The 21,360-nt window shown below is 40.0% G+C and overlaps 1 protein-coding gene across 1 annotated transcript; it reads right to left on the reverse strand.

Annotated features, from left to right (window-relative positions):
• Positions 1–11,886: 11,886 nt before the first annotated feature.
• On the reverse strand, positions 11,887–14,932 carry LOC148836318 (uncharacterized). The gene is made up of 5 exons (XM_088915126.1): positions 14,886–14,932; positions 13,260–13,407; positions 13,058–13,171; positions 12,905–12,949; positions 11,887–12,354 (listed from the first exon to the last, which is right to left on the reverse strand). Exons 1-5 carry the CDS (start codon positions 14,930–14,932, stop codon positions 11,887–11,889), a joined length of 822 nt encoding a protein of 273 aa, XP_088771252.1.
• Positions 14,933–21,360: the final 6,428 nt, after the last annotated feature.

Genomic DNA, 21,360 nt, shown 5'->3' on the forward strand with positions numbered 1-21,360 from the left:
ATGCCCATTCCACTGTAAACCTTATATACTCTCCCTGTCTTACCATGCCCATTCACATGATTCAGCCAGTCTTTCAAATGTAGTCAGGTATGAGTCAATATCATATTCTGGCATCAGTCTCACCAGTTTTGGATCTTTCCACACTATAGCAGGGCAAGGTTCTGCTTCCTTTAGCACTTTCAGTATCTCCCTCCATTCCTGATGCTGCTGGCTATGTCTGCACAGTTGTTTCTCCCATGAACCTCTGCAATTTTTCCACCTGTCATCTCTCATCCTTCTGTCGCCTTCTTTCAATCTCCACCTGCTGTACAGCCAGCCATTTTAAAAGGGAACCAATGTCTTCTGGTGGATCAACAGGCAGTTGCTGTTGCAGATTCCATAATGGTTGGTTCCTTCATACACTCAGTAACTTGCCTGAACTTCTGTGCTTGAGTTTGACCAAATGTGTTTTTGGGTTGTCTGCCACCTGTTACGCATTCCACTCGCGTCTCTGTTCCTTCCTGCGTTCCCACGCGCACACCCTGTAACAAACGCTCACGCCGCAAGTAACACGCCAATCACTGTTCTCTCCCGTCCCTATTTTAGTTCTCCTTTTTCCTCATTTCCCCGCTCACTATTGCAGATTCTCCTCGAGCTCCCTAGTGCGCGTTTTCCTCTAGCTTTCTCCGGTTCCTGATCTCCTTGCTTGCTTCTCATGTTCGATTTCGCCTAGTGTTTTGGATTGTTGCTTTCTCGTTGTACTTCCTTGTTCCGACCTAGTCGCCTGTTTCCTGGATTTGACTTCGCCTTCTGTTTTGGATTGTTGCTGCCTCTTTGACTCTCAGTGTTCTGACCTCCACTCCTGCTTCCTGGTTTTCGTTTTTGCTTAGCGATTCGGCTTAGTGTTTTTCTCAGTCTCCTGAGTCCTGCACAGGATCCATTGACCAGATCAGCCTCATTCTTACACCACCCTTCTGTACTGCAGTACCTTGCTCCAATATGTCTCTTTCTTCAGGGGTATGGGAAGTCTGACTGACTCAGTTTCTTCTTTTTTCGTTGTTTTAGGACTCAACTTTTTTAATGCATCCTATGCAGTCACAGAATTTCTTTTTAAGCCAAGATACCACCCTGACACCATGTGTCACTGGCCAAGTGACTGGGTTTGGCTTCATTAACAAACACTTCCAAAACCAGTCTTAAAATGCAAACAAAACTGGATTTATTGCCTTTAAACAGTGATCACCAAAAATAAAGCCCTCACAGAAGCTACTCTCAGCCCACCTTATCTCCAAGGCACCATCTGCCTACTGAGATCCCAGTCCCTCTTATAGATCCACCTTTCCCAGGGTCCATGCTGCCTTAAAGGGACTTGCTTATATATATATATTTTATAAAGGTGGACTGTTTTATAATGAAAATCCAAAGCTAAATTTTGGTAGCGGAAAATAAAAACAGAAGTTTAACGTAATACATACCTAATGTGCACACAGTAGATGGTAGTGGTAGCTAAATATAAAAGATTACACAACAGTATTCCACCTTCTTCATAAATATTTTATGCATCAAAGTCTTTAACTTGTTGAATTACAGTGAGTTATGTTTTAACGCGCTTGTTCCAACATTAAAATATTTAAAGTGGTGTGAAAAAGTGTTTGCCCCCTACCTGATTTCTTATTTTTTTGCATGTTTGCCACACTGAAATGTTTCAGATCATCAAACAAATTGAAATATTAGACAAAGATAAAACAAGTAAACACAAAATGCAGTTTTTAAATGAAGGTTTTTATTATTAAGGGAAAAAAAAAACAAACCTACATGGCCCTGTGTGAAAAAGTGATTGCCCCCTAAACCTAATAACTGGTTAGGCCACCCTTAGCAGCAACAACTGCAATCAAGTGTTTGCGATAACTGGCAATGAGTCTTTTACAGCGCTGTGGAGGAATTTTGGCCCACTCATCTTTGCAGAATTGTTGTAATTCAGCCACATTGGAGGGTTTTCGAGCCTTAACTGCTTTTTTAAGGTCATGCCACAACATCTCAATCGGATTTAGGTCAGGACTTTGACTAGGCCACTCCAAAGTCTTCATTTTGTTTTTCTTAAGCCATTCAGAGGTGGACTTGCTGGTGTGTTTTGGATCATTGTCCTGCTGCAGAACCCAAGTGCGCTTCAGCTTGAGGTCACGAACAGATGGCCGGACATTCTCCTTCAGGATTTTTTGGTAGACAGCAGAATTCATGGTTCCATTTACCACAGCAAGTCTTCCAGGTCCTGAAGCAGCAAAACAGCCCAAGACCATCACACTATCACCACCATATTTTACTGTTGGTATGATGTTCCTTTTCTGAAATGCTGTGTTACTTTTACACCAGATGTAATGGGACACACACCTTCCAAAAAGTTCAACTTTTGTCTCTCAGTCCCCAGAGTATTTTCCCAAAAGTCTTGGGGATCATCAAGATGTTTTCTGGCAAAACTGAGACGAGCCTTTATGTTCTTTCTGCTCAGCAGTGGTTTTCGTCTTGGAACTCTGCCATGCAGGCCATTTTTGCCCAGTCTCTTTCTTATGGTGGAGTCATGAACACTGACCTTAACTGAGGCAAGTGAAGCCTGCAGTTCTTTGGATGCTGTTGTGGGGTTTTTTCTGACCTCTTGGATGAGTCGTCGCTGCGCTTTTGGGGTAATTTTGGTCGGCCGGCCACTCCTGGGAAGGTTCACCACTGTTCCTTGTTTTCGCCATTTGTGGATAATGGCTCTCACTGTGGTTCGCTGGAGTTCCAAAGCTTTAGAAATGGCTTTATAACCTTTTCCAGACTGATAAATCTCAAATACTCTGTTTCTCATTTGTTCCTGAATTTCTTTGGATCGCAGCATGATGTCTAGCTTTTGAGGATCTTTTGGTCTACTTCACTTTGTCAGGCAGGTCCTATTTAAGTGATTTCTTGATTGAGAACAGGTGTCGCAGTAATCAGGCCTGGGTGTGGCTAGAGAAATTGAACTCAGCTTTCCAAAGATGTGATAAACCACAGTTGATTTATGTTTTAACAGGGGGGGCAATTACGTTTTCACACAGGGCCATGTAGGTTTGGATTTTTTTTCCTTTAATAATAAAAACCTTAATTTAAAAACTGCATTTTGTGTTTACTTGTGTTATCTTTGTCTAATATTTCAATTTGTTTGATGATCTGAAACATTTCAGTGTGACAAACATGCAAAAAAATAAGAAATCAGGAAGGGGGCAAACACTTTTTCACACCACTGTATATACTGTACGTCATAAAACATTATTGTATAATGTTTCATCCTTTCCTAAGAATACATACAGAAGTAAGAACACCACTTGCTGTTACTGTAAAAAAATGGTACTGATTTAATACCACTTGATAGTAATATTAATATGGAATCGTGTAACTAAGCAGGTAAAATATCATGGATGGATGTTTTGGAAACATTTTATAACATAAAACTTTTATTGTCCTTATAGTAGTAATGGACAATGTAACGCTCATGGACTGTAATGTAGCGCACTGCACCCAGCTGGTTCAAAGCCCAATCAGAGCATTACTTTTGGTTTGTTTCTTACTTAGCATAATATATAAAAATAGTTCACTATTATGCAGATGTAGCCATTCAGAATGGTAAAACCCCGTACTGCTGAAATGTATCTGCAGAATACCGCAGTACATGATTGGCTGGCCAAAATGACCAACACTTGTGGTGCATTAGTAGTTAGTGAAAGGATTGCTTCATTTAATCTCTTTACTGTGCATGTTTAAATCCGCTTAATATTGAATTTTACAACTAAAACAACTAAAAGGAAATTTTGGTAGCTGAGCATAAAAATAAGAGGAGCATAACGTCTCTGAACGTCATAAACTATATTTATTTAGTAATATAAATATATTATAAAAACTGTATACGATAAAGGCTGGTAGTTGTAGTTTAAATAAAAAATACACAATAGTATTCCACTTTCTTCATAAACATTTTATGCATCAAGGTATTTCGCTCGGTCACTTACAGTGGTTATTTTGGGAAAGTTTTGATGTGCTCGTTCTCAGTATATTAAGTTTATATACTTTTTATAAAAGCTAAAATGTTTTATCCTTTTCTGTGAATACTTGAGCTCGTTATCGCAGTAAAATAATGCATTTTTTTATAGTCCTCTTAATAGGGAATATAATATGTTATTGCCTATCTAAAGAAGTTAATTACGATATTAATTTAAGGATCTAAATATATTTATATAGCGCAAAGTATTACCATAGTCGACTTTCTTTGTAAACATCCACATCAATTTGACTCATTCACTCGTGATTAATTGGAAACATTTTGTCTGCCCTTTTCAGCTACAATTTAAGCTGCCGAGCAGCGCGTTGGCATAATGGCTTTTGTGTGTGACTTGTATGCTGGAAGCAGGGGTTTGAATCCTGCTCAGGGCACGAGTTTTCCTTTAACAAATAAACATTTATTTTAAAAAACAAAAATAGTAAATATTATGGAGACTATATTGAATTTTTTGGTATTTCAAAATATCACAACATGTTCAAAGTTAAATGATTTATTAATAACAACTCATAATTTCAAACTGCTTGTATTTTTAAATTGCATTTTGTTCAGAGTGATTTGTCACTGTTTTCACAACCTTCTTACATCTTATTTGTCACAAAGGGTAGGAATGTTGAACCCCGGTGTGCTTGTTATGTAGAATAGACAGTTTTGCTTGGGGTATGGGGATGGGGATGGAAAACAATCATGCTCTCATAGCTGTGTACTGGGGACCTCACCCTGGACAGTCAAAGCTGATAAAGGTGTTAAACATTCTTAGGGCTGCTTCTGGCAGAGTTCAGCGCATTTTAAATTACTGAGAGGCTAGGAACAGCAGCAGTACCTGTGTCAATGTTAGTTGTTTTACAAAAAATATTATAATAATAATCACAAGTGCAAAAACATTTCACAACACAAAACCATGAAAGAAGCAAACCTTAAATTTAGATAGGGTTTGCCCATACTCTAGGTGTCCGAACAGTTCAATGAAATAAACTTCAATAGAGTCAAGCAAAATTAGCTCTTTAAGGTTGGTCAAAATCAGATTCTTTGCAATCAGTGCATGACTTCTCAAAAGATACCCGTACCCGTTTCTCTCATCCAAACCAAATGTTTGATTTTTTTTTTAAATTAGGAAACCTTGGATGGTATGCCTCAGGGATCTTGACATGCAGGTGTGAAGTAAAGTTCACAGCTTTTGTTTTAAAAGGTTTAGGATTTGTGTTAAGATTCGTATCTGTTGGAACTGGAAATACAATGGCGAATATAATTGAGGTTCTACTGTTTAAAGTTTAAGCTTTTAAAGTCATGCAGTGTCTACATTAGGCAGAAACATGCCATTATTTCTTATTTTTGATTTTCTTTGAAAAATATTTTAAAAAATCTGCTTCCCACTTTCATCATGCCGTAACTATAGTGGGATTGTAGCATATTTGGCGACTCATTGTTTGTAGTGGTCCTTTGTATTACAGGTATTACAGTACTGCAGTTTGTATTATGGGTAATTGTGGTGTCCACCGTGGCTTTCAGTTAAGTGGATTTTATTCTGCGCAGCGTTTTGGAGCAGTCTGAGAAATATTTCAGGACAACTGTTTTATCAATAGCAGTTAGTCTCTTGGTTTACTGGGGATGAATCAGATGTTAAACTGAGGAAGGCATTCAACCCCCACCCCAGAAAGACAAAGCTGATAAAGGTGATAAAAATCCATTCAAGAGGATACAGTGTGTTAGCACAGCCACTTGTAAGAGGAGGGTGTCTTTCTGCTCAATTACATGAGATCTAAAGTACAATCAGATAGATGTTAAATTAGCTGTTTGTCAAATTAATTTACTTTGCGCAGTACACAACTTTTGAAAAAGTACCCTTTTCTCTTGAGCAAAATCAACATTTTATTTTTTATAAGTCTGAAACTTGGATGGTATGTTTCAATGGCTCTGTCTTGCATCTGCCAGGACTCTCCTCTCACTGTTCCACACACACCATTACAGGAAGTCAGATAATTCATTACCAATATTATTAATAATATCTTTCATATCACATTAACATTGGAATGTTCTTACAAGTGTAAAATGAGGTGATATACAACAAGTCTCCTTTATAACTCTTCAGTTTACAGAAAAATTCCCCCAGAGCCACACAACATTGTCCATGCCGTTCTTGTTTCTAATAACCCTATAAGAAAAGGAAACACCGCATTGGTCCTTGTTCATGGTTAAACAGCACATACGATGTTTGGTGGAGTGTCAGCGTTCACCTCACGGACTTCCTTCTTTGATCCAGTTAATAATGTACAGCATATCACCTTCTGCAACTCTTCTAGTTCAGCAGGATTTGTGCAAAAAGCAAATTGTTTAATGGGGTTGACATTACCCACATCTATATCACTGTACGCACAGGTTTGAGTCAGAGTGTCTGATAAAACAGCGATCTCCATTAAATTTACCTACTGCATGATTTCTATTTCCATTTTAGCTAAATGAGGGGAATACAAAGTCAAATCAGTCAGGATTTCGAAGTTTAATAAGGAAGCACTTATTCTTGTTCACTTAACAAGAACATTGGTTCCTAGACAGTGTACATTAGTAAACTACAGAGTCGCTCACTCACTTAAAGGTGTAACCCATCTGTCTTCACTGTTATGGCATGGTTTCAACATATTGATAAGCTGTTCTCAGATTTCTGACAATTGTAAAAATAACCCTTCTTCCTTCCTTTGTATAACTTAAAGAATTCTATGAAGAAATCCTTTATCGTGAAACCATTACATATAATAATTAATCCAGATACACACACTCATGCAGGAGCAACTGTTGCCAGAAACAACCTCCCAGAATAAATCTTTGGACTGTGCAGTACTGTATTGTACAATATACTGTATAAAGTTTTAAATTTAAAATTAAACTGTTGGCTGAAGATTACTGGCTGCTGAAATTTGGATTAAGATAAAATATAGATTTTCTCAATTCGGATGTAAACCTAAAAGAAACACAATAATCTATAATAGAGAACTATTTTTATGTATTCGGCTATGTAAGAAACAAACCGAAAGTAATGATCTGATCTGGCTTTGAACCGCCTGGGTGCAGTATGCTACATTTCAGTCCATTGCCATTACCACTATAAGGACAATAAAAAATTTAAAAAACAAATGTCAAAATGTTTCCAAAAGAACCCCTTGAGATACTTTAGCTGCTCAGTTACACAATTCAATATTATGTAGTGCCCACGTGCGCACGCAAGGCAGGCTGGGAACGGCAGCTGAGGGGTGGGAATACCCGCCCATATATAGTGGGGACGAGGGTTGGTGACGCCCTGTTCCCTCTTGTGTCTGTGTAGGTGTGGTGCAGTGCTGTATCTCCCCTGTCCTATGTGTGTAACCACCCTCAGTGTCTTTAATAAACATCCTGTCAACTCGTGCCATAGCCTCCGGCCTGTTTCCTTCTGTTGGTGAACCCCATTAATATTACTGTCAAGTGGTATTAAATCAGTACAACTTTTTTAACATTAATAGCAAGTGATGTTCTTACTACTGTACATATTTTTAGAAAAGGATAAAAAATTATACAATAACTTTTTATGAAGTACAGTATATAAACTTTATCATGTCAGAATAAGCACGTTAAAACCATAAACCACCGTAAGTCACCATGTTAAAGACTTTGATGCCTAAAATATTTACATAAGTATTTCATTACAGTACTGTTTTTGTTTTCTGCTACCAAAATTTACCTTTTTCATATGAATGTAAACCTGAAAAAGGCACATCACGTTCACAAGCAACAGTATAATAACAGTTTAAAATTAACAAAAGTCTAAAGAGTGTACAGCTTAAATTCTATAATTAGAAAAAGATTGTCCCTCAGTATTGACAGGGATTCAAAACTGAGTGTTTTCTAGTGACAGCCCAAAAGCACCACACCCCATTAAGCTTACAAAGAGATGTAGTCATATTACTGAAAATTTCTAATATGCTACGTTGCTTTAGAGCAATGTTTTTGGCTATATTTTTTACATAACTGGATGTGCATAAATAGTTTGTTATTATACCTTGTTCCGAAAATGATGTGCCTCTTTCAGGTTTACATCTGCATTAAGAAAATCTACATTTGGAGAAATTTAATTGAAATTTTGATTAAACAAAGTATTTCACACATACTGAAATGTAGTGGCTTTGAAACCATATAGTATCATGCTGTATATACGGTATATTTATACAGTACACAAACACACTGTTGTTCATTGCTACAAATGCAGCCATTCAAAATGCACGGTACAAACCCGTACCGCGGGCATCTACGCGTGTGCCACCACACTCTACCACGGGACGTGATTGGCTGGCCAAAATGACCGACAGGGGCACTCGTGGTGAATTGGTCGGTAGTGAAAAGATTTAATCATTTAATCTCTTAACTGTGCACATTTTAATCCACTTAGAATTGAATATTTATATGGAATTTTACCACTAAAGGGAAATTTTAGTAGCTGAGCATAAAAAGAATAGGAGCATAATGCATCTGAAGGTCATAAACGATATTAATTTAGGAACATATACATACAGTATTACAGTATTATGTAAACTGTATATTGCTGGTCTTGGTATTTTAAAGAAAAAATACACACCAGTATTCCATTTCTCCCTAAACATTTTAAGCATCAAAGTCTTACATGTGGTCATTTTGGAAACGTTTTTACGTGCTCCTTGCTCCTTCTTACCATGTTACTGTACGTTTATACAGTATACAGTACTTTGTGAGAAAACTGATAGTTTTAAGCTTTTCTGCGAATACGCTATATACCGGAGTAAACAGAAGCATACTTTTAGAATTTGATTAATAGGGAATATAATATGGAATCGCGTATCTAAAAAAATCTATTTTGTGTATCTAATTTTTAGTTAAGCAGGATTTGAGCTACAGACCATAAAAAAACAGGATTCACTTTTTTCACATATTGATGATAATGATATCGGTAGCAGTTTGAAACTATCCGTTGTTATTAATAAATGACTTAGATTAGAACATTTTATGATATTTAAAAATATAAAAAAGTCAATAGAGTGTCCATAATATTGCTATTTTAGGTTTTCAAAGAAATGTTTGCTAAAAGAAAACTTGTGGCGATAGCTAGATTTGAACACATGACCTCTCACTTATAAGTTTGGCACTTAAACCATCACACCACTGATATGGTCACATGACAACCGGTGAAACAGCGTATATACTACTGTTTGTGCTACAGTACATGAATATAATTATATCGTTATAAATTTCTTTAGATACACGATTCCATATTATATTCCCTATTAATCAAATTTTATAAGAATGCTTCTGTTTACTCCAACCATATACAGTACAGTTTAGATACAGTAATATGTTTATGTTCCTAAATTAATATCCTTTATGAGCATGTGAAAGGCATGGTGAATTGGAGATTCTCAAGAATTACTTTGTATGATTGGAAACAAATGCGTGATCAGATCAACGAAATGCTATGGTGTTACTTTTAGTCAATGAAAAAATAAAGTATTTTCGTTTACAAAGACAGTTACAAAGAATGTGGGCCAGGGTAATACTTTGAGTTTACAGCTTGTCCAAGGTCATTCATTATTAATACTATTAGTAATATCTTCTGTAAAGACTTTGATGGCGACAGCTCAAACGCTGTACATGAGAGGTTGAGCTTTATTAGCTCCACCTGGCGGTAATTCCAGATACTATTATATTACTTGTGGTATTATGCGGGATTATACGGTAATCTGCGTTATGACATGTTATACCATGACATGCCCACCGCGTTTTACAGCGGCATACCCCGCTCGTTTTGAATGGCTGCAGCTGTATGTGCGCTACTGTTTCGGTATATCTACAGTAAGTATCTGACTTCATGGGATTCGCGAGTGCAGAAGGTGAGACCTAGCTGGGGCAGGGCGGGGGGGTTATTTTGATTATACTATGAATGAGTCTCTGAGGCATATCGTCCAAAATTCAGAATTATAAAAATTAAATCTTTGATAAATACAAGTACAAGAGAAAAAGGTACCTTTTCAGAAGTTGTGTACTGCGCAAGGTAGGTGAATTTGACAAACAGCTAATATTGCTTAAAGAACTTAAAATCAATCTGACTGTACTGTAGCTCTAATTAATTGAGCAGAATGTCACCTTGCTCTCATAAGCAGCTCTGTTTGTGTTTGTTGAGTTTGTGTTAACACACCCTTTTGAATGGATTTTTATCAACTTTATCACCTTTGTCTGTCTGGGGTGTGGGGGTTGTATCCCTTTCTCAGTTTAACATCTGATACCTCCCCAGTAAACTGAAAGCCTTGTGACGTTTCTCAAACTGCTCCAAAGTCGGGTGCAGATGAAAATCCTCTAAACTGAAAGCCAGGATTAACACTGCTATTACCCATAATACAAACTGTAGTACCGTATTACCTGTAATACAAAGGACTACTACAAACTAAAACAACCCCAAGTGCAGCACACGTGAACCAACTTAAAAATATTGGCTCCACAAAACAAATCAAAGATCCTGGACAAGCCCCCAAATATGCTACACCCCCACTATAGTTATGGCAAGGTGAAAGTGATGTTTTAAACATTTTTCAAAGAAAATAAAAAATAAGAAACAATGACATTCCCCTTCCTAACTAAGACTTTGCATAACTTTAAAACTATAAAAAAAAATTAGAAAAACACCACATATTATGCACAAAAAGCAGGTGATCTTTCTTCCTTGTGATCAGCTTAGAATCTTTGTGAACACTGTAAGGTAAAATGATTTTGCCAACGCAACACAAAACATATACACAAAATATCACATTCTTCTCTTAAAACCAGGAATTTAAACCAGGAATTACGTGGCCAAAGCTGCATCAGTGAATATTGGGAATGTATGTTGATGGAGAGTGAAATTACAGCCCACTTCCCTTCCCCCTACTGAGAGGTGATAAAGCGCTAGCTGGCTGGCACGAAACAATCCCTCCTTTCCAAGTGTCCTGGCGATGGTCTGGAAGTTCATTCATTCATGTTATTACTAAAAGACCTGCTGATCTGCTTCACACCACAGGAAGAGTGGAGTATGTGTGTTGTGTTTACAAAATTATAGTGTTTTAAATGTCTAATTAAAAAATAAAAAACAAACTTACACTTAATACAAAGATCCTAAGCTAATCACAAGGAATAAAAATCAACCATTTCTTGCACATAAAAAGGGTTATTAAATAACCTATTATAACCTATTATAGCTCTATTATAACCCTCGGAAATCGGGTAGTTACGGCGGCGCGGGGAGTCTGGTGCGGGCCGCGAGATCCCGGGGTGTGAGCGGCGCCAGCCGCGGCCGGGTGGTCGAGTGGTTGTCCGGCCAGGCTGCTTATACGCTGCACAAGCCGTGTCTCAAAAGCAGCAGGGGTGTAAGCACACACACACACTGACTGCGTAAAGTCTCGCGGAAAGAATTCGCAGGACAAACACCAAGTGAAATGTGAACCGCTTTATTTCAACAGTGGGTTTTCAAACACAGAAACAGCGCAGCAGCACTTTTTACACAAGTTACAGACTCCAGTTTGCAAGTATGTGAAATGTGAACCGCTTTATTTCAACAGGGTTTTCAAACACAGAAACAGCGCAGCAGCACTTTTTACACAAGTTACAGACTCCAGTTTGCAAGTATGTGAAATGTGAACCGCTTTATTTCAACAGGGTTTTCAAACACTGAAACAACGCAGCAGCACTTTTTACACAAGTTACAGACTCCAGTTTGCAAGCATGTGAAATGTGAACCACTTTATTTCAACAGGGGTTTTCAAACACTGAAACAACGCAGCACACATGTGTTACCGGCTCCTGTTTGCATTCAACAATTAAATGTTGGTGCGGAAAATTTGTTCGGTACGCGTAACCACCACCCCCACATTGCTGAGAAACTTTGCGGCATCTGAAAAAGCATTCATAACCCCCTTCCGCTCCCCGTGTCTAAAGCCATGCGAACCACACTGGGCGATCCGATCTAGCAGGGCAAAAACATTTGCCTGCGTAATCAGCGGGATGGTGTTACCACAGGTTCTGTGCAAAACACGCTGTATTTTGGAATACACACTGTAGAACCCCCCAGGCTTCCTTTTCTGATCTGAAAACATCAGATCTGCAATAATTTCACTCAAGTTCACGACATACACATCTATCTCTTTAACAAATTTAAGGACATTAGCATTCGACTCTTTGTTTTGCATATCAAGCTTTGTAGAGAGAAGTGTGTAAAGCACTCTTAGTAAGAATTCAGACGTATACATTCGAAATTCTTCATTCTTCGGACGATGGCACACCCGGGTCTGTAAAACAGAGTGAAATCTGTATTCACATTTTACATAGATCTTTTTTTTTGCGTCTGTAAAAATAAGAATAGTGTTTCTTTTGCAACTCATCAAAAGTCACGTCTACTAATTTTTCATCCAGCTGTTCAAGGGTGGCGTGTACATGCTCGTATGGGGAGCGGTCCTCAATTATATTTTTTAGCAACTGTTTTATGCACCGCTCAGTGTCATTTGTAATGGTGTACGAACCCAGACACCGGGTGGTGTACAGAACAGCCGATAAAATTTGGGCTAAACTGAGAGACTTATACATTTCTAAAGCGGCAAACGTCACGTCTTCACACCCATCTGTGTAGCCGCCAGACAGGCATGTGTGACCCCGCTGCCTGGGATGGTCAATCAAACAGGCCGGGCAGTCATCAACCAGGACCCCCTTTAAACAGTGTTTGAAGATGCAATAAACTACTGCTTTCACAATCTGGGGCATAACATCGGGCTCATTAGGGACATGGACATCAGCTTTATTAACATTTGGGCGAACACACAAGCATAGACACGAGACATTCACTTGTGCCGGTAGGCTGAAGATTGACCCGTCCACATCCTCTTTATTCTATTAAAGGAAAAAGAAAAGGAAGGCTTAACAAAATAGACATGCTTTGTACCTAAGATATCGAGCATTTAACGCACTTTTGAGCTAAGGTTTTTCGTTAATATTTACCATTTGTAGCGTGGTATCATCGCTAGCACCCGGCTGTTCTTCAACATCTGGTACCCCAGCTGAACTCACACCCCCGCCGCTGTCACAGGGCGCAAAGGGTGGGGTCGGGTTTTGCTAAAAAGAAGACCAAGTATTAAAATGACATACGCTAAGCACCGATACAACAATTCCACGATCAGAAAAAAATATTTTAGCCGCCTACCTCTTCACTTTGTAGAGCAGCGGACCCCATTGTTTCTCCACACAAAGAAGCCATCTCAGCAGCTCCGCGGTGTCTGACAGCTCCAAGCACGCACTGCGACCCTGTCAGGCCGGAGCGTTTAAGAATATGCGCCAATGGTGTAACACGCCTACATAACACAAGACATTTTTCAATTGGTTGTGATGACCCCCCTGATTTATCGAGAGCGAAAAGTATTCACATATCAGTTTATAAGTTTTTAAGTATTAACACACAACGCAAACACAAATGATGTGTTTCACCAGAAAATAAATTTTAAACACGCGGGGTTGGTCTTAAAGTTTTTAAAATAACGTAATAAGACAGTTTATTTTTAATAACACATTCGCGCGACAGCTTTTTCGAAAGTTTGAGATAAATTTCCACACAGCGCAAGCATAAAAGTCTTTAAGGTATTAACAGGCAACAAATGATGGGGTGTTGTTCTTCATACTTTAACGGATTGGTCCTAAAGTTTTAAAATTGTTCCCCAGTAGAGATAATTTGTGATGTTATTGGAGACGGGCGGTGTGTGCGGGGGATTAGTTAAAGGCTCTGGAATGCAGAGTGGGGGAGGGGAGCTAAAATTGACCCCAGGGAAAGTTTACAAACATTTTAAATTCATGTAAAGTTTTCTAATTTAGAAGCACCACATGTATTTCACGCAAAAATGTTCTTAACAGCGCAGCGCGAAAAAATAAAACCTCAAAACGTCAAGCTTGGTTTGTGAACACGTCCCTATAAAGAACAGATACATTTTCTTATAGCATTGAGATGTTATTGGAGATGGGCGGTGTGTGGGGGTTAGTTAAAGGCTCTGGAATGCAGAGTGGGGGGGGGGGAACCCAGGGAAAGTTTACAAACATTTTAAATTCACGTAAAGTTTTCTAATTTACAAGCACCACATGTATTTCACGCAAAAATGTTCTTAACAGCACAGCGCGAAAAAATAAAACCTCAAAACGTCAATCTTGGTTTGGGAACACGTCCCTATAAAGAACAGATACATAATAATAAACATTTTGCTTGATAATATTCTTAGCGGTCTGTTGGTGAATCAAACACAGACACCGTGGCACATTTTCGCCACGTTTTAACAGCTATGAAATTTAGACACCGTTGTATGCCTTAAAATAATATAGATTTTAACATTATAACGGTCTAAAACGTTTTCTAAAATGTTTCTTAAAATAATTTCTACAGACCAGTACGTGCACCCCCAACGATACCTAAGATTAATGGTTTTATGGGGGGGGCCATGTGTGTTTCTTAGAAGAGAATGTTTATCGGATTGAGTATAAGTACCAGCGGGTTAACGGGCGAAGTTTTGGCTGGATTCCAATTCCTACAGTCTCATGTTATCGCCTAACTCGTCAGAATGGATCACGCCGATCAATTACAACAGTGTGAAGATAGTCTATTTACAGACTTAACACTGTTCGACTTGATAGACGAAGACGAGGATTCCACGAATTTCAGCAGTATGTATATCTGGCTTATTGTGAGACAATTACAACGTCACGGTGCATGTCTCGTGTTAGCTATAGTTACAAAACGTTGTATAATATTTGTATAGTAGGCAATATTGAATGATTATATTGGAATTACCGGGGAGTTGTTCCGTAATGTGGTCGTGACTGTGTGTATCCATTCATTTCCATTAGCCCCGAAAACCACAGCTGTAAAAAGACCAGTTACGGCGCAGCACAACACTGGTGAGTAATTACGACAATGTTTTGAATAACGCTTTACGACCATGTGAGTCTTAAAGACACAGGGGTATATACTCCACACCAAAACTCGTATGTGTCTATTCCGCAGACGCGGGCGAAGGGACAAGTCGCTACACATTTAAAAAACCTCGTTTGGGGTTTGCATTACCAACCCAAAACCTTGTGGAGACACATGCAGATGTTCACGTCATACCAGACGGTGCGGGGGATATTATCAGATCGCCTGAGAGAAGAGGTCGGTATTATATAAAACATTCTTTTAGCATGGCCATTTAAACGTGTCTATAATAAAAATCCCCACCGTTTTTCTATTTTTTCACTAATGGTATTTTCCCACTCCGTGCAGACCCCGGACCTTCAAAAAATAAACTGCGACGAGCCAACAAGTTAACTGGGGCAACGAGCTCAAAACGTCTGAAATCAACAAGCAAAGGTTAATATAATTTAAGCGTGGTCAAGATGTGTTATGATCCACTTACGGTAAACGTTACTTCTTTTGTTAGGATGTTAATTCGCTGAAAGATCCTACTTCGCATAGTTTTCTGTTTGGGAGTGTTAAAAAACCTTATTTTAAAACTGCTTAGCTTTTAAAGTTTAAAGCGACTGGTCTGTGCGAGGGTCTACAGGCCGTTAACCACGCCGCTTGACCCAGTAGCGCCACCACAGCCGTCAAGGAAACCGGTGTAACAACATGTCCGGGTAACTTGTTCCATTCACCCGCAGCCCTTTGTGTAAGGATGCGCCACATGTGTGGCGTTTTTATCATAGTTATCGTAGTTTTATGACTTTGACAGTTTAGATTTAATTGATTGTTGTGTTGAAAAGTCTTTTATTTTTATCACAGTGTAGTTTTCAGATTTTGAGATGTGGAGCATTGGCGTGGTAATAAAAAGTCTTTTATTTTTTCACACACCAGCTGTATCGACGCGCGGCAAAACAAATGTGGCGGAAACGTCGGACCCTAAGGTGGTGACTGCATCGGAGACGGCTGTTAAGACGCTGACCAAAGCCAGACGTGTCAAGCCTGCGGAGAGAAATCATAACGCGCCTAAAGACTTGGTGTTGGGTGATGTGCTAGATTCAGTGCGCGGTATTACACAGTCACTATCAACGGCGATCACTAATGAGGTGTCCAAAAAACGAGCTTTAGAGCGTCTAAGAGCGGTTTTAGCCAGTGTACAGACCTTGTTTCCAAAACAGATCCAGGTTTTCACCGCTAACCTCTTAGATATAATTTCTACAGAAGATGCCGCTCTAAGCTCAGGATTTCAGACCATGATGATGATATTTCATGCTTCATTTGTGCAAATCCCCGGTGATAAATGACTAAGCATGCGGTCTAAAAAGTGTTTAAAAGACCGACCACTTGCCACCATCAAGCATTTGTACATAAATAAAAGAATTAAACTGGCAAAAGCATGTTTGTTGCGTCGTAAAAGATTCAGAGAGAGGCATCAGATTTCCCAAGGGTCGCCCGAACCACGCAATGAAAATGCAGTGGTAGAAAATAACTTAAGGCCCGAGGGTGTTGTAGCAGAACAGGATGGCGGTAACCGAGAACCGATTGTACTGAACGATCTGAATCAGGTTGGTGGCGGTGCAGGGGCGAATAGAGACCCCTTAGTTTTCCTGGAGCGTATACGTAGTTATAACAGGTCTTATAATAATTTTAGAGCAACAGAGCACCATGAAGAATTTCGTTTGTTAATCTCGACAGAATAACCTCGTATGTGCAGGCTATAGACGCTGTGCATGTTGCAGTCCAGAGAATATTGGATGAACTTTCTCCAAACATCGGGGCGAATGATTTTGTACAGCTGCATTTGACTGTGGGTGGTTTTAACAAACCCTTGTTCTCACGCAGGAGACACCCCGGAGAATTAAATGCTGCCGATTTTTTAAGCCACATCTCAGACCTCTTACAGAGCCACACAGAGGTTCTCACCGATGACAGCCTCCGATTAGTGGTGACGATAGTTAGGAATATGCAGGGGGGTGCCCGCCGAAGATTTAAATCCGTTCTGTACAGCCAGGTAATTGCTCAGAAAAAAGCGCACCTTATCGACTTACATTACACGGGCGGTAATCTGTGTTTCGCCGGAAGTGTGTACGGTTTGTTGAATGAAGGTTGTACCGATGGGGAAATGTTACAGGGTGCTAAACGAATGCACAAAGAGTTGGGTTTTCCAGAGAATTGGAAAATTAGTTTGTCAGACATTACCGCTTTTGAAAAACATTTAAAGGTGGTCATTAAAATTTTGTACCACGACCAGGGTGATTGGAAATATTTTACAACGGGGCCCACACCACCAAATTCTAAAATACTTTTTGTTCTACTGCATGAAGAGCATTTTTATGGGGTTTTAAATATTAAAGCTTTTGTGGGGGCAGCGTATTTTTGCACTAACTGCCATGCGGCGTATAGCCACAAGAACGCACACGCCTGTGTTAAAGCTTGTAAAACCTGTTTAGATCCCCAGTGTTGCGAAATTGATGCTGAAATTCAGAATTGCCCGGCCTGTAAGGTCTTTTGTCATAGTTCTCAGTGTTTGGCGAGACACTTGCGGAATGCGGCGACGGGTGTTAGTAAGTGTGAGCGCAGGGTCTTTTGTGAGAAATGTGGGGTTTATAACCAATGTAAAGAGAAACTGTGCTCGCGTTGTAACAACGTGATCGACACCCCTGACACACATTTGTGCTACATACCACCTTTGGACAACCCCAAAATTTCAAACAAGTACATTTTTTTCGACTTTGAATGCATGCAAGAAACGGGGACACACATACCAAATTACGTCCACGCCCTTCATATTGACAATAAACGAAGCTGGGAATTTTATGGTGAAACTTGTCTAAAGGATTTTGTGTGTAAATTTATCGATAGACGTTTCAAAAACCATACGTTCATATCGCACAATGGCAAGGGATATGACAATTACCTAGTGATCAGACAGTTGTTAGCTGAAAAGATGGACGTTGAACTAATTAATCAGGGTGGTAAGATAATGTGTATGACCGTAAAAGCTCTGAACATCAGATTTATCTAAATCTTCGATTTATCGGCCGCCATGGGGTTCCCCGGGTGTAAGGGTCATTTTCCACACTTGATGAACACTTCAGAAAACCAAAATTATGTCGGACCGATGCCTCCGCCAGAACTTTACAGCGTTAACTACATGCTGCCGAGCGAGAAAGCCGAGTTTTTGGTTTGGTATGAAGAATGCAGGGGAAGTGTGTTTAACTTACAGAGAGAGTTGAAACGTTACTGCCAGTTAGATGTGGCAATTCTAAGAGAAGGCTGTATCAGGTTTCGGGACGAGGTCATGAATATGACCAGACAGACACACGTGACTGAGTCAGGGGCCGCCTGCGTTGTCTGCATCGACCCCTTTCAGTTTGTGACCATCGCTAGTGTCTGCATGGCCATGTTCAGACTTATGTTTTTACAGGAAGAGACGATTGCGTTGCTACCCCATGACAATTACCACCGCCAGCAAAAACGATTTTCTACACCCAGCATTCAATGGCTTATGTACATCGAACACACAGAGCCCGTTAAAATCCAACACGCGTTAACCACGGCCGGTGAGTTCAAGGTTGGCCCATATTTTCTGGATGGTTATGCTGTAATTGACGGAGTGCCGACAGCCTTTGAGTTCAACGGTTGCTTTTTTCACGGTTGTAGCGTTTGTTATTGTGAAAACGATTTTAATCCGCTGACAAACACTACTTTTGGCTGGTTGTACAGAAAGACGATGGTTAAAATTAATTTTCTCAAAATGAGAGGTTTTAATGTGCGTGTTTTGTGGGAGCACGAGTTCAGAGACATGCTTGTTGAAAATGGGGGCTTGGGTAAATTTCTAACAGCCGCGCAGTTACCAGAGCCTCTGCAACCGCGCGAGTCGCTTTTTGGGGGGAGAACAAATGCGATTTGTTTGCATTACACAGCGCAGCCCGGTGAAAAAATTCATTACTATGATTTCACCAGTCTGTATCCGTTTGTGAACAAAACTAAAAAATACCCGCTGGGGCACCCCCGAATAATATATAACAACTTTGGAGATTTAATACGGTATTTCGGTTTAGCGAAGGTGAAAGTTTACCAACCCAGACGTTTGTACTTTCCAGTTCTTCCAGCCAAAATTGACAAAAAACTGTTTTTCACACTGTGTCGTACGTGTGCTGAAACAAAACAGACCACCCCCTGTGAGCACGGTGATGAAGATCGCGCCTTGACTGGTGTCTGGTGCACCCCTGAATTACAGATGGCCTTAGATCTGGGGTATAGAGTGTGTAAAATTTACTAAATTTGGCATTTCGAAAAGGCCTCACACGATCTTTTTACCGACTACATCAAACTGCATCTGAAAGGGAAACAGAAAGCTTCGGGGTTTCCAGAGTGGTGTACAGATGTCGCGAAACAACAAAGATATATCAGCAAATATTATGAAAAAGAGGGTGTCGGCTGGACCCCGGCAACATTAAAAATAATCCGGCCAAAAGACAGCTTTCAAAAATTGCCTTGAACAGTTTGTGGGGCAAGTATGGACAAAGAGACAATTTACCACAGACCACCATTGTGAGAAACCCCGATGAATTGTTCAGGTACTTATTTACGCCATATCATGAGGTGTCAGCCTGCGAGTTTATTGATGAAAACACAGCCTGTGTTACGTGGAAACACACTAATCACCACTATACGGGCCATTCAAACACTAACATTTTCATCGCTAGCTTTACAACCGCCTATGCCCGCTTGGAGTTATACAATCTGCTAAATGCTTTGCAAGGCCGCTGTCTGTACCACGACACACATTCCGTTATCTTTGTGAGCCGGGAGGGTGAGTGGAATCCGGAACTGGGTGACTTCTTGGGTGAGCTGACCAGCGAAATCGATGCTGGTCAACACATCACCGAGTTTGTATCAACAGGACCCAAGTCGTACGGGTACAAACTGTCTGGAGGGAAAGCCTGTTTAAAGGTAAAAGGCATTACGCTCAATGTGAACAATTGTGAAAAAGTTAACTTTGAGAGTCTGCGGGACTTGGTTTTTGACTATGGCGTTAACCCTTATGCAGAGTGCCGAGAATTTAAACACATTTCTATTCAACAGCCGATGATCGTGTGTGTTAAAAAGGATTGGCGCATTGAGACCCGGACCTTAAAGAAAACCCAGAAGGTGGTGTACGACAAGCGGGTGCTACAAGAAAATTTGACATCGTTGCCCTACGGATATTAACACGATGGATGTCAGGTTAAAACACCCTTTTTCATGCATTTTGTCCGGACCCTCGAATTGCGGTAAAAGTTATTTTATAAAACAGCTCTTGGAGAGCGGTGATACCGTTATGACTCGTAAACCCGAAAACATAGTCTGGTGTTACAGCTGCTGGCAACCTCTATACGACGAGTTGCTTGTGAAATTTCCATACATTCAGTATAAAGAAGGACTACCAACGTCGTTTTCCGACGACCAGCTACTGGGTAGTGTAAATTTGATTATAGTTGATGATTTGATGGAGTCTGCGTGTGAAATTAATGAGATAGAAAAAGCTTTTACCAAATATGTACACCACCGAAACCTCAGCATCATGTATATCGTCCAAAATGTGTTTTGTCAAGGCCGGAAAAGTAGAACCATAGCGTTAAATACAAAGTACATGGTGCTGTTTAAAAACCCTAGAGATAAACTACAGATTACAACCCTGTCCCGGCAGATGTACCCCGGTAAAGCCAAATTTTTTTTGGAAGCGTTCGATGATGCTACTAAAAAAACTTTCGGTTACTTGTTGGTGGATTTAAATGCAGACACCCCAGATGACTATCGCTTGCGAACAGGTCTTTTTCCCCCAGATGTACCCACGGCTTATGTATTTAAAAAATCTAAAAGTCGGTGATCTCACAACCACAGACTCAGTCGAAAAAACATGTTCGGGGCGTCGTCATGTCTTCACGCGTTCGGAGAAACCTGACTCTCTTAAATTTTCTGGTAAAAGCTGCCCCCAAGCAGCGGAAAGCTATTCTCTGCGGAGCTACAAATGATCTTGTACAGGCCATAGCTGAAATCGCCTTGAATACCTTGAAAGGGAACATACCGTTATCTGCTAAGCAGTTTGGGACCCTGAAGAGAAAGCGTAAGCTTATAAAGACTTTGAGTCGAAAGGGTCTTTCTCTTAAAAGAAAGAGACTCTTGGTGAACCAGTCTGGTGGTTTTATCGGGACCCTGTTGAGTATTGCAGTACCACTGATTACGGGGCTTCTACAACGTCAATAATGGAGCACGCTGAAAAAAATGTACCTGGTACCTCAGAAACAGCTCGATCGACTCCGAGAGTGGTCTGGGTTCGAAA

This window comes from Atractosteus spatula, chromosome 4 (genome assembly GCF_055471065.1).
Source record: "Atractosteus spatula isolate fAtrSpa1 chromosome 4, fAtrSpa1.hap1, whole genome shotgun sequence".
Lineage (NCBI taxonomy): Eukaryota > Metazoa > Chordata > Actinopteri > Semionotiformes > Lepisosteidae > Atractosteus > Atractosteus spatula.

Coding starts and splice junctions, on each gene's coding strand:
- LOC148836318 (XM_088915126.1), bottom strand. CDS start 14,932: ATGAATGGATACACACAGTCACGACCACATTACGGAACAACTCCCCG. Junction 12,950..13,057: donor ATGATACCACGCTACAAATG/GTAAATATTAAC, acceptor TTCCTTTAATAG/AATAAAGAGGATGTGGACGG. Junction 12,355..12,904: donor TCTTCAGCCTACCGGCACAA/GTGAATGTCTCG, acceptor TCTGTTTTACAG/ACCCGGGTGTGCCATCGTCC.